Source organism: Centruroides sculpturatus, unplaced genomic scaffold (genome assembly GCF_000671375.1).
Source record: "Centruroides sculpturatus isolate CEXI.00-Female unplaced genomic scaffold, Cexi_2.0 scaffold55, whole genome shotgun sequence".
Taxonomy (NCBI): Eukaryota; Metazoa; Arthropoda; class Arachnida; order Scorpiones; family Buthidae; genus Centruroides; species Centruroides sculpturatus.
Window position 1 is genome coordinate 1,209,329 of NW_019384374.1, and position 13,358 is coordinate 1,222,686.

Here is a 13,358-nt window from a genome sequence, read left to right on the forward strand (position 1 = left end):
CTACACGGCAAAGGGTTGACATGCATTTAGCCATCTCTTTCAATGGGCAAGAACTCCGAAGACTGTGTGCACAATGATATTCCATCTACCAAATTCATTACTATTCCATCTAAATATTGTTATATTTTTATCTGTGAGTAACAGGTCTCTTTTTTTGAAGATTTGATGGATGGGGATCCCTAATCTGATTCGTTGGATTCCAAAGATGTGGGAAGGACAAAAAATACTTGTTCATTTATTTTTTTTTATGTTTCTTCTATAAGCATAATAATATGAAATTTGTTATTTAAGAGAGGAAAAATATTCTGACATTGCTTGAAATTACTTAAATTTAAATAACATTAAATAAAATTTGCTGTATAAATAATTTTTGTGCCAAGGCTGTCCTTGATTTTGATATTAAAGTCATTGTCATTTCTTAATTCTTATTTTCTGTATTACTGACTTGGATGGTTAGGTCAAGATACTATTCTGTCATTTTGGAGATCAGCTGTAAATCATATTTAAGATTGCTTGTAATTTTGATAAGAGTTAAGCTTTATTCCCAATTGGCCTGATTTGCATGAATGATTTACCCTTAATGGATAATTTCATTGTCCATTAAGGTACTGTAGTCTTTCATTAACAAATAGAATAGAATTTTATGTAGTTCCATTTTCAGCAGTGATGTTTTAATTTCATTGAATTGTCCATAATGATGAATGCAGACAAATAAATTAACATTGTACAATCCTACATTAATATATTGCTACATTACATTATTAATTTACATTTTTCATTGTGATTGTGATTATTTGTTCTATTTTCCTTTCATAATTTAACATATTCAATTTATATTTTAATATATAATGAGCAATTATTTATTGTGACATCATCAAATTGCCAGACTGCAATTTTTAATCACATTATTTTAATTTAATTTAAAATATATGCTCTCCACTTCAAATTAGTAGTGTTTTATCTCTGTACATCATACCTTTCCTGTTAGCAATACAGTCAGGCCAGTCAACTATCTAACTCTTTTTGGAGGGAAATTTTTTAATTGAAATAATGTGACTTCCAGTTTGCATTGGAAGTTTGTATACAGTTAATCCGGGCCTCCTGCCCCTAATCTTTCTGTATCTGGTCTTGGCTTTCATCTATCTAACTCTGTTCTCAAGATTAAGGAAGACAGACAGACAGACAGGCAGATGGACGACAGTGGGAATTTATAGGTTTGCAATTTTTTCAAATTGCAGTCCAATTAATACTACTTGCAATCAAATTTTATACAAAGATAATTAATTAATTTTTATTTTATTTTCATTTTTGCAAGTATTTATATACACTGGTGTGAAAAACTTAAGCAACAATGTAATTTTTAAGCAGATAGTCATGAAATTGTAGAAAAGGGCTTGTTGCAATCAGTACAATGAACACCCAATTCAGTAAAAATGTGATTCATATTCAGGAAGAAGACATCACAGGTGATGTGAGAGCATGCAAAATGTATGCAGTGCAAGACTACAATAAGGAGGAGGCTTTGATTCCATACCGTATGCATTCTATTCATTTTTGTGCTAGTATGCTTTCTTCATTTTTTAAGTACAAAATACTGTCTCTGTATTCTGAATTTCATGTCTCCCAGGTGATTTTTTGTGAAGTTACAGCAAAAAAAAATTGTTGCTTAAGTTTTGCACATCAGTGTATATATAACAATTCAAAGTTTAATTTATGAGAATATTAAACATTATTCTCTACTATTCCTGATTCAGGCGGCGGTAAGGGCGAAAAGGAAAGATTGGGACATGTTCAATACGCATTGGAAAGTTTTAGAAGAGGAAATTTTTAATAAATCCTCATTATGCAATCATTATAGGTAAGTCAATTAAGAATTATTATAAATGGGTATAATATAATTTGCATGTAAAAACAAACCTTTCTTGTTTTTTTAAGAACCTTGTCTTCGTTAACATTTTTAATCTCTTAAAATTTTAGTGCATTGTGATTGTTTACATTTTCAAGGAGTCATAATATTCCTCACTATAAACTAAGATAATTCTAGACAAGCAGTTAAATTTATAGTTTATCACTCATGTTTATCACTGGATTCATGCTCATGCTATAAATCCAGAATAATGAATTGAAAATCTTTTGATCATTTATTTAATTATTGAAATCTTGCTTTGAGCTGATCTCTTCTCTGTACAATTAGCATGTGTGTTACTGATAATTCTACAGACAGATTTTTTACTATTGTAATGACAACAATCTCCAACAAAAAAAATAATGACTTAATTCAACATTTAAAAAAGTACATCATATTTTTTTTAACACATATTATTAACTATACTGCATAATGTAATTTTCAGAACTGCATTTTAGTAGATTGATACAGAATATTATAATGAAATATTTCTATTTTCTGTGAATAATTTCTTAGTAGTAATGGCTCTTGATTTTATAAAAATGTCATAGTACATAGAATAGAAATATAGAAATGTAATATTATATATATATTTTTTCAATAATTTTACTACACATATATTAATACTGATGAACAACAATTACGCATTACTAGACATGTCCAAAAATTAACTTCTGATTGGCTAGAAAGGGACAAAAATTTACTTCTTAGAACTTAAATTTATTATCATAGGAAAATATGTGGTTATAGATGTTTTTGGACAAGTTTGCCTTTGAATTTGAATATTTGTCATAGTATGGATAAGCTTTTGCAAATTCTTGTCAAACCAGGCTCTTGCCAACTTATGGACTGCAGCTTGCACATTTGCCTACAGTTTTTTGTCACTGTTAAATTGATGATGATGTGAAAACTTCAAATGTAAAACCGGGTGGAAGTCAGAAGGTGTTAGATCAGGACTACACAATGAGTGTTCAAAGATTTCCCATTTCAGTTTTTTTACAATTACCATGTGATGTCAGTGGAATGTGGTCATGCATTATTGTGAAGTAAAATCACTCCAGGTCTCAGTAGATCACATCATTTTGTTTTGAATAATTCTCCATAATATTTTTCAGGCATCACAATACTTTTCAGTGTTTTTTTGCTCTACAAGGTAGGAACTCAATGAGTAAAACATCCTTCCTGTCCCAAAAACTGGATGCACTCGAGCTTTTTGGCAGAAAGTGCACCTGCTTTTCTTTTTGTCTCTGGTGAGTTCGTATGTCTCCATTCCATTGATTGCTGCTTAGTCTCTTGGTGTTTAAATGCAATCCAAGTTTTATCACTTGTCAGAATGTAGTATTAAAGCTCAGCATCATTTTTGGCATACTGAACAAAGGATGTGAATGCTGTCACCATTCATTATTTCTTCTGTTTGTCTGCAAGGTACTTATGCACCTGCCCTGAACAAACTTTGTGATATTGCAGATCTTTGTGAATGATTTCATGTAGATGTGAACAAGAAATTTGAAAGAATTCTTCACTCAGCTCTGAAAAAATTGATCAAACAGATTTGCCATATCATTCATCAACTCAATGAGCAAAACAGCCATGAGAGGTTCAGTGACAAACAATTAGCAATCTATTCCATCTTCATTATGAACATTCTGCACCATTATCTGACCTTTTCACACTGTCAGTTTGAAACATGTCACAAACTTTTATCATTAGAACATTTTTGGTATTCAGAAATTTGATTACTGAGCATATCTCAGAGATATTCTCACAAAGGGAACCTGGAAGGTTGTCATCACCAATTTTGATGAAATTTTGTGGACATGTAGTATTCATTTGTACTTAAACTCTACCAAAGCTGCAGGACCCACTATTTAGACATTCTTGAGAAAATCTCAATTAAAGTTTTTCTAGAACTATTAATACTTATGCAGAAGTGCCATTCATACGTTCATGGCATTGCATGAAGAGTGTTAATATGCAGATTCAATCCTGTATGAGATAAATTTTTTTATTTATAATTTCATCTTATTATTATTAAATTTATGTACAGTTTTTAAAGTCATCAAAAATTTATTTTTTTATTTTGATCACTTTATATTCAGAAAATACATATAACATTATAATCACATTTTGTATTATTTAACATAATATAGGTTTTTATATTATACATATCAATACATTTATGTTACATTTCATATGTAAGGATAGGAAGATATTATAATAAGCAACTCAACACCATCTGTAGTCTTTCCAGCAAAAAATATATTATATACTGTAGGCTAAATAATATATTAGTTAGATAGGTCTAATCTAATCAGGAAAGAAGATTATGCTTTCTGCCTGGATTATTCAGTTTTACTGGACAGGTAAGAATGCCACTGGAGTTTATCATGTGGATGGGTCCTTTGATGTAGAAAGGGAAGTGACCAAAGTTGACAGCTAGGATTCACTCTTTTCATTCACCAGTAACCCCAGTGATGGAAAGTATAAATAAAACCATTAAGCATCCTGGACAAATTTTTATACAAGACATTTTTGCTTATACTGTATTTGGTTTGTGAGATATAGATATTCCCATGGCATCAACGAGCACTAGTGCACTGTAGCTATCTCCTTAAAACCGATAGAGAAATTGCAAATCGTGAAAATGCTATTAAAATACTCTCTCTAATTCTCAACCATTGGGTGCACCAGTTTTTTGTGACATATTAAAATATGCATTGTTTGCATTTCAAATAACATGAAAGAAATATTTTCAAAAATGTTAATGAATTTGTTTTCCACTCTGTTGTTAAAACAAAATGTAAAGAATTGTGCGAATGAAATAGCAATGATTATTTGTGCATGGTGTGCACTGAACCATTATGTTTTAACTGTTTTTATAATAGATATCATCCAAAATGTTGTCATATTTTTGTGAAACAGTAATTGTAAGTATTTATTGCATGTATATTTTTGTGCTGAAAACTTTAAATGGTTGAAAAAGTAATTCTTGAATTTCCTGATATTTTATAAAGAATAATAAATTTAAAATTCAATTATTAATAATGGCATAAAAATTGTACATAACAAATTTAATAACAATGAGATTAAATTATAAATGTAAAAAAAATTTCTCATATGGGATTTGAACCTGTATATTAACACTCTTCACACAACATCTTAACTAATAACACCATGACCACATGAATGGTGCTTCTGAACAGGTATTAATAGTTCTAGAAAAACTCTAGAAAAAAATTATGATTTTCTCAAGAATGCCTGAATAGTGAGTACTGACTTTGGGTGAGTTTAAGTATGAGTAAATACTATACATCCACAAAACTCCATTGAAATTGGTGATGACAATCTCCTGGGTTCTCTTGTCAGTAATCAAATTTGTCAAATTTTTCAATCTAAAAACTTAGTAATCAACGAGAGATATGCTGAACATATTTCTTTTTGATTACTCTCTTTCATCTAATCTGATTGATCTCTCTGATATCTCTCTTTGATTACCAAGTTGTTTAACAAGATTAAGGAAATACTGTGATCAAATAACTTAACAGAAACAATTTGTAAGAATGTTTTTGAAATTTACACCAATAAAGTCTGTTTCAAAGTAAGCAGATATTATTATTGTTGTTTCATTCCAATTAATAGCATTTGAATGGGACATGTTATTGCAGAAATGACAATTGAATTATTGAAGAAGTTTGAATTTGTCGTTTTATTTATGCAGGTGTCCGTGTGAAGAATGTTGCGGTAACAGATGCCATAACACAGAAAATGTGCCACCCAATCTCCTCACTCCTTCCGAAATAACTCTGATGATTGAGAAGAAAGATTCGCAGTCACTGGGTGTTACGGATCTCACGTGTAACCACAGTACGCGAAGCTGTGGAATTCAAAAGAGTCTTTCAAAATCGCTGATTTCTTCGGTCTCAAACACCCACGTCGGATCATGCAGGGAATGTATGCAGTCCACGGGAATACTGTAAGTAATTTTTTGTAGTCATTAGCATTCATCTTTATGGTAACCAAATAAAAATTTGTGTTCTAGAAACGAGAAGTATTATTCTTCTATTTCTCTAAAACAAGACATAGAAGAAATGCACGGAATAAACCATACCAGTGAGGCATTATTTACTGGAAAATTATCAGCCTGTCATAACAGTCCTAGTAGAAGAAATTGTGCCAGTGAATATAGTGTGTCACTTCCAATGCATCATCACTGCTGTCATAATTCTAGTAAAGATAGAAATTTGTTGGAGAACCATACGAGATTTACGGAACAATGTATTTTGCATTCTTTTTGTCAGGGTCAAAATGCCACGACAGGATTAAATCCTGTTTTTAACAGTTCTGTTCCTTTAAACTCTTTTTCGCTGTCTAACACTACGATAAATAATTTAAGTTTACAAGATATGACTATCATCAATAATCATAAGCCGATGTGGCAACCATTGGAAGATGAAAAGAGAGAACAGATGTCAGAAATAGGTGTAAACATGAAGGTTAGTATTAGTCCATTAAGCTTTAAAAATTTAATAATAATTTAATTACTTGTTATCGCCTCTTCAAAGGGAACGATAACGACAGACGTCAAACAGTGTGAGTGTCATGCCTGTGCGAAATTAAAGGAGACGCCAGTGCCACCCGCCGGACCGGTTGTGTCATCCCTTCTTCCTGTGAGTCATTCTCGAACTTCTTTCCCCCTCTTCACTCATCTGAACGAAATATCCCAAAATAATTCTCGACCATTGATTCATCCACACTTGTATAATTTACAAGTGGGAAAGGCCAATGCCAGTGGTTCCCAGTCTAATAACTTATCACACCATGCACACTGTGCTGTTGATCTAGATTTTGAGGAACGAGAAGTTTTGCAGGAACAACTATACATTGCCACATATGGAGAATGGGATTACAATGCAGAAGATGCCAGACCCTTCCCGAATTACCAGAAGTATGGAGATTCCACATTAAACAATCATTTTATCCGTTCTCACAATTCCCACCTGTCACGATCTTCAGTCAGCAACATCAGCACGACGGGAAGAAGAAAGCCAACGGGTCATGGATCTCCAGCAGCCCAGACCGATCCGGAAATGACTGATGACCGTCTACCTTCACTTCCACACAGTCCCACGAAAACTCACTTATCTTCTATGCCATCCAATGCCTGCACGAGTCCATACTGTCATGGTCCCGTCGGTTCTTCTGGAGCCAAAAGGCACTGCCATGTGCCAGACACTCTCCGCTCCGCTCGCAACCAGAACATCAATGGTGATCTGCACTCTTCGGGTAATGCGGGTACGCAGTCTGGAAAGAACCGGTCACAAACGTCCGACAAGGAACGGGTCCACGCGTCAACTAATTCCATATCCAACGTTCCACCCACCCGGTCTTCCGAACTACACGGCAAAGATAATCAAAATGGTAAAGTATTTCAAAGGGTAGGATTCAGTTCTAACCAAGAAACTGATCGATAATGCATCCCTTGCAGATAATCAGCCGGTTTCAACGCCATACTGCGAAGACACTGAATGTGAGAGTCACGTGGCGGAGGGAGAGGAGAGTGTGGACGACTCCTGTTCCGAGCAGAGCTCTTCAACGTCCACGTCAAACCAACGCGAGAGCCGCGTCTGTGACTGCTGTTACTGTGAAGTGTTTGGCCACGGAGTTGTAAGATCCAACCACCATAATCTGAGAGGGGAATTCTTATTCTTCAGTCAGTAAAAGGTCTTTGTTTTTTGCAGCCGGCTGTGGCTCCAGTCAGTAAAAATTATCCAGAAATGAGAGAAAGGTTAAGATTAAGGTTGAGCAAGAGAAAAGTAAGTAATACTTTTATACTAAGAAATTTATTTCTGAGGAGGCATGCTTACCTGTAATTATAACTCAGGCAGAAACAGGTGGACCCACGACAAAATCTCAAGACACAATAGAACCTGCAGTGGACAACAGGGCACTGGAAGAACTGTTAAACTTCATCAATGGAAATAATAATTCTCCCAATAAATCAAAAGCTTCGAAACGACAAAAAAAGAAGAAGAAAGTAAGTTTAAAAATTGATATTTGTTCAAAGTTCCAAACCATGCATTAATAGAAGAATTAAATAGGATTCTAAAGGCTGTGACACACTAGGCAATTTCTCACCCCAGAGACATGTCTCCGAGCAACAAAAACATGTTGATGTTCGGAGATGTCCAGACTTACAAGGAGACAAGTTGCTGGAGTCATACAATCGACATATCTTACCTGGTAATCAAAAATTTTCACTATCAGTGCAAAAGCATGTATCTTTGAGTACCTCATTGTGTTGTTATTTAATAGTGTGGTTATACCATAAATTGGTTTTTATGATTGAGTTAATAATTCAATCATAAAACCAATTTATGGTATAACCATGCTATGAAATTAAACATTGTATCCTATCAACCATTGACAAGCAACTGTCCTCCATTTTACTTTCCTGGCTGTTATATATAACAGAGGGAAAGTATTGCAATTAGTCAAAAAAATGACCAAGATTTTTACATTTTTGGACTTAGGACACCTTGAAATGTCAAGAAATGCAAAAGAATTTGGGATAATTTCTGTATGTATGGATGTTTATGTGTGGGGACATGATTTTGTTCATCCTCTTTGAAACTTAATAACTCCTGTGCTTTTTGTCAAAATTTTCTGAAATTTTGCAGGAAAGTTTATTTATTAGGGGATTGATGCAATTAAATTTTGGTGGTTTAAAGGTCAGAGGGGTGGGGAGATAATGGAGGGTCATGTGTACAGGGTTGTACTTAATGAAGATTTTACTCATTATTAGCATTTTTGGCTTTTTATAAAACTCATCCCTACTCTCAAAATTAAGCTTTTTGCCATTTTATAATAGTTAAAAATATAAATATAAAAAGTTTTTTTAATAAAATACAATAACAGATGATACCACCAAAATTTTAAATGTTGATGGGAAAGTTGAGCAACTCATTGCTGGTCGTTTATTTTTGTATTATAAACAAGGGTTGTACTCACGTGATAAATCTGTGCGCGCTCATTGGTTACAGTGAGCAATGAGAGACTTTCTGCAGGACTTATATTACTGGACTTGGCACTAGCGTTCAAGATGGCTGCCACTCGTGGTGGATGGAATTAACAATTGAAATCAAACTAAATCACATTAGATAACCATATTACATTTCAGTTACATATAATTATTTGTAATATCTGTTTGTATAATTACTAATAATTAATTATACAAATAGTAAAATTGCTATGAAGTGATGTAATATTATATAAAAACTAATAGAAAAAAATCAAGTACTTTAAAAAAAAGCCAAATTTAATGAATATTTTTCTTTCCTCAAGAAAATTATAAACACATGCTAATGACTTTAAATAGTATTTTGTAAGTTTATTTCGTACTTCAAAATTCCAATAGCAACAGTAGTATCAATCCAATCAAATTAAATTTTTATTGAAATTTATAATTTTATAAATATACAACTTTAGATATAAATTAGGAAAAAGGAAATTTCATTCACTTTACTTTGTCATTATGTACATTAATTTATATGAACAAACTTTAAAATAAATTAGAAATTATTTTATATTAGTAACATTTTACATCAACGTATTAACGATTACCATAAAGGAACCATTTCCGACTTTCAATCTACGTCTCAAAAGTGAAAGTCTTACGATTAACGATTAACTTTGTCCTTTGCTTTCAATGCAAGCTTTTCATTTTGTACTTTGAAATAATTATTCAAAAATGTGTTCCTCGATGTCTTACAGTATTTCACTGCCAATGTTCTTAAAGAAATTCCACATTTGCAAAAAAACATCAAAATCTGTATAGTGCATTTCAAAGTGAACCAATGCTAAATGAATGAATGACAAGTTTCCTCTGGAAGTTCAATTTCAGGAAATCTTTTTCATATATTTTGTTCACTAAAATGCTGAATATCTTTAAAACAATGATACATACAGCCATCACGAAATCTGATGGGGACTTCAGCCACTATGATTTAGAACATCAAAATAATAAGAAAACTTTTCATTATTCTATATTAAGTTTCTGTCTGTCATTACAGCTAATACACAAAGCTCACATTTTTCTTTGTTCATTTTCAATGAATAATTGTAAACACTGCGCAACGTATCCACCAATGCAGACCATTACTTTTTGACTATTTTCTTCAACCTGTATTGTATTTATATATTTTAACACAGAATTAAATTTGCTCGAAACATTATCTAGCAAAGTTACAGCGAAACAGACATTCACACTCGAACAAGACGAAACAAATGAATTAATTGAAAATTCTCCTAGTGAAGCTCATCTCATATTTAATACACTACAAAGTTTTAATTCCCTTTCAGATTCTAAAATTTTCTCCACTGATACATAATTGCTACCACTCATCTCACCCAGTAATATGCATATGATCCTCTAGGAGTTTACATTTTCCTTTAAATACTTCTTCTGTGAAAGACTTATGCCAGCAGTGTTGTTCTCCATTTTACTTAATCATCTTAAATATGATGAATTTGGGAGTGTCAACAGTTTGCTTGAACGTATTAAATGATATTCCCCAGGAAATGAGTAAAATAATGTTGAAGCCCAAAGCAGTATCTGTTGAGTATCTTGACTGGGTAGTGATTGCAAGTTTTAGTTCTTGTATGAATTTTGGACCAAAATATTCAGAGGAAATTAAAGTCTATGTCAACCATCAAGCATAAGTGAGAGTTTTTCTTTACTATCTAGATATTCCTTCTTGAAAGCTGCAAGGCGACTTACCAAACAGTCAAATTTGGTCCATTTTTCACCAAGACACCATTCAAGTGATCACTAGAAAATTTAACATTATAATAAAATATCTGAACAGATAGAGATGTTGAAATTTTAATGGAAACTGTTATCTTTGGTGCTTCGGTACAATTATCGTTGTCAATCTGAAACAGTAAAATATGATTTTCTTTAATACTTAGAATAAAAGACTCTATAATCCTATAAATTACTTCTTTTTGGAATTCATCAAATCCTGTTATATTGTCCCTTGGCTCCACTCTTGGAACTGCTGTTCATCACCAACAAGAACTTGTTCTAAACGTTCTTTGGGATCCTTTCTTTTGGGATGTAACTGCTTAGTAAGATACGAGGATTGATTTTGAAAAACTGTAGGGTATGCATCTTCTTGCAGCTTTAACTTTTTCCTCGGTACACTTACGAAAGTGCCATTAGCACAAGGAAATTTATCTTCTCTAATAACGAAATGGGTGACAGAATTTGTTTGTTTGTTTTATCAAGTTATGGCAACACTCGGGCGATCTGCCTAGGGGGATGCCTTCCGGAGGTCTTTTTAAGGATAACTGGCCCCTATTCGGGCGTTTCAGACGTAGAGAAAACCCGGAAAACTGCAGGTCCTGACCAAGCGCGAACCCACGACCGAACTCCCAGTGTTCGGGAAACGGAATCGCTTGGCCACAAAATGATTTATACAAACTTCCGAGTTATTTGTTGGTGAAAAGTTTTCACGACGTTTGCTTTCGATCGATTTCTCTCTTAAATGTTTGTCTGTCTTCAGAGAAACAAAAAACAGGAACTAATGGTCGATCTTTATAATAGTTGGATTTGCATCCAGGGACACAATAATTCTGCGGCATTTAAAAAAAAAAAAAAAAAACTTTCATCCGAATATAGGACAATGAGGTTTTATCACTTTATAAGATTTAAGGTATATTAGCTTTAGAATAAAGTGTAGGTATTACTTCCGTAGCCAATCTACTTACATAAGCCATTGATCCCACTGTTTGTATATCTGTCATCCGTCACGGAATGCCTAGAACGCCCACTAGTAAACTATAAAGTACGGTAGGAAAAGTAAAACTTTTATACAAGACATAAATATTTGAATATTCCTTAAATTAGTCTATTCGCATTCCCACTCGGTCACCAAAAATAATTTTACTACAAAATCACATTTAACACCATAATTTCTCTTAAATTCTTTTTCTTCTTTCTGTCCTACTTAACCAGATAATTAGGCACAAGAAACCATTAAAAACTGTTTAATAAGTTCGATATAAGTCGATAGTCGATAGAACACTTTAACAAGGTAAACATTACTACCACCACAAGCTTGCGCCATTTTCTTCTTTTCCGTTTCCAATGTGTCGGGTCCCGCCTTTTGTCTCCGAAAAGTTCAAACGATTTGACTCCCACTGCCCGAGAAACGGGTTTTTCCGTCGCCCGGCGACATTTCTTCCACGAAAGTCGCCTAGTGCGTCACGGCCTCAACGCAAAGACCGTTTGTTGCCGCTACTCTTTTACGACAATTTTCGGAGAAAGATTTTCCCACGAAAGCATTAAATTTTTAACGCTATCCGATTAAGATGGCGTGCGTAACCAGAGGTTACGATCGGCCTTTAAGCCCGGCGCAACTCGATGCCTTCGGACGCGATTTTCTTTCCGCCGTCTGGCCGCATCACTCGCGACCAGGTTCCTCTACCCCTCTACAAATGTGTCGAAAATCGACCACGGCCGTTGCGTTTTTTCTAAGCTCCATGCTACCACCGCTAGCGTGTTTTTTTATCGACAAGATTTAAATTAAAAATCGCAGCCGGTAGACAAAATAAGTGGCATAAATATTTCGATGCGCGCGAGCATCCGGGACGGTGGGCCGGAAAATTTTCACCCGCCGAATCCGAGATGGATGGAAGGGAGCGCCTACTTTCCGTCTGCGGCGGCCGCTTAGTCCGACTCGCGCGATTTCGTGGCCTTTGTCACCGCTGGCACGGGACAACGTATATTCTCGCCGGGAGGCGCATTGGGTATAGTTAATCTCCACACCACACCAGGTACAAACGTGGTGTGGAAAATAGTAAGGATGCAAAAAGTAGTAAATATTAATTTTATTTTATTATAAAACTCGCCACTTTTTCAAATTGATTTTGAAAGTTTGGGCCGCTATTTTTAAAAAAGAAACCGGCATAATTTATTGCCAGTCTCCTTCCGTTCGGGTGGGGCAGCGAAGGAGCTAAGTGGAGTGCCGTCGATTATCGTTTTCTATGATTTTATTTAGTTTACCGTCCGAGCAAAGAGAAAAAGTTAAGAAATATTTGGGTGGCGACGGCCCACGCGGTTTGGAATAAACGTTAATAGAAGAGATTGCCTAACGTTTCAGGCGGAAGAGAAGATCGTCAAGCAGTTAGAAAACTGCAGCCTGCGAAGCGAAGAGATTTATCAGTCTTCGGATTCCTACCAAAAATCAAAATACCGGTGCCCGGAGGCCCAGTGCGGAGACGTCTGCGGAAAGAAGACGGCTTTTGCGCCCGATCCGGACCAATTTCTCAACGGAGTCTCCGCGCAGAAGAACCAATGCTGCGGCCAAGACCACAACGGAACCGACGCGGCCACTAAAGGTGAGAGGTGGGATTCGGGGCCCGCGACTCCTCCCGGCGTCCTAACCGACTC

General features: G+C 34.6%; 1 protein-coding gene across 4 annotated transcripts in view; it reads left to right on the forward strand.

The window, feature by feature from the left end:
* The window catches only part of LOC111616502, a 122,832-nt gene that overhangs the window by 108,661 nt on the left and 813 nt on the right, over positions 1–13,358 (forward strand). For all 4 annotated transcript variants that reach the window (XM_023357909.1, XM_023357925.1, XM_023357931.1 and 1 more), the window contains exons 9-16: positions 1,755–1,858; positions 5,625–5,879; positions 5,946–6,399; positions 6,469–7,324; positions 7,392–7,570; positions 7,645–7,719; positions 7,788–7,940; positions 13,069–13,306. In XM_023357909.1, the coding sequence (XP_023213677.1) occupies positions 1,755–1,858; positions 5,625–5,879; positions 5,946–6,399; positions 6,469–7,324; positions 7,392–7,570; positions 7,645–7,719; positions 7,788–7,940; positions 13,069–13,306 (2,314 nt within the window). The remainder of the gene's footprint in view (positions 1–1,754; positions 1,859–5,624; positions 5,880–5,945; positions 6,400–6,468; positions 7,325–7,391; positions 7,571–7,644; positions 7,720–7,787; positions 7,941–13,068; positions 13,307–13,358) is intronic.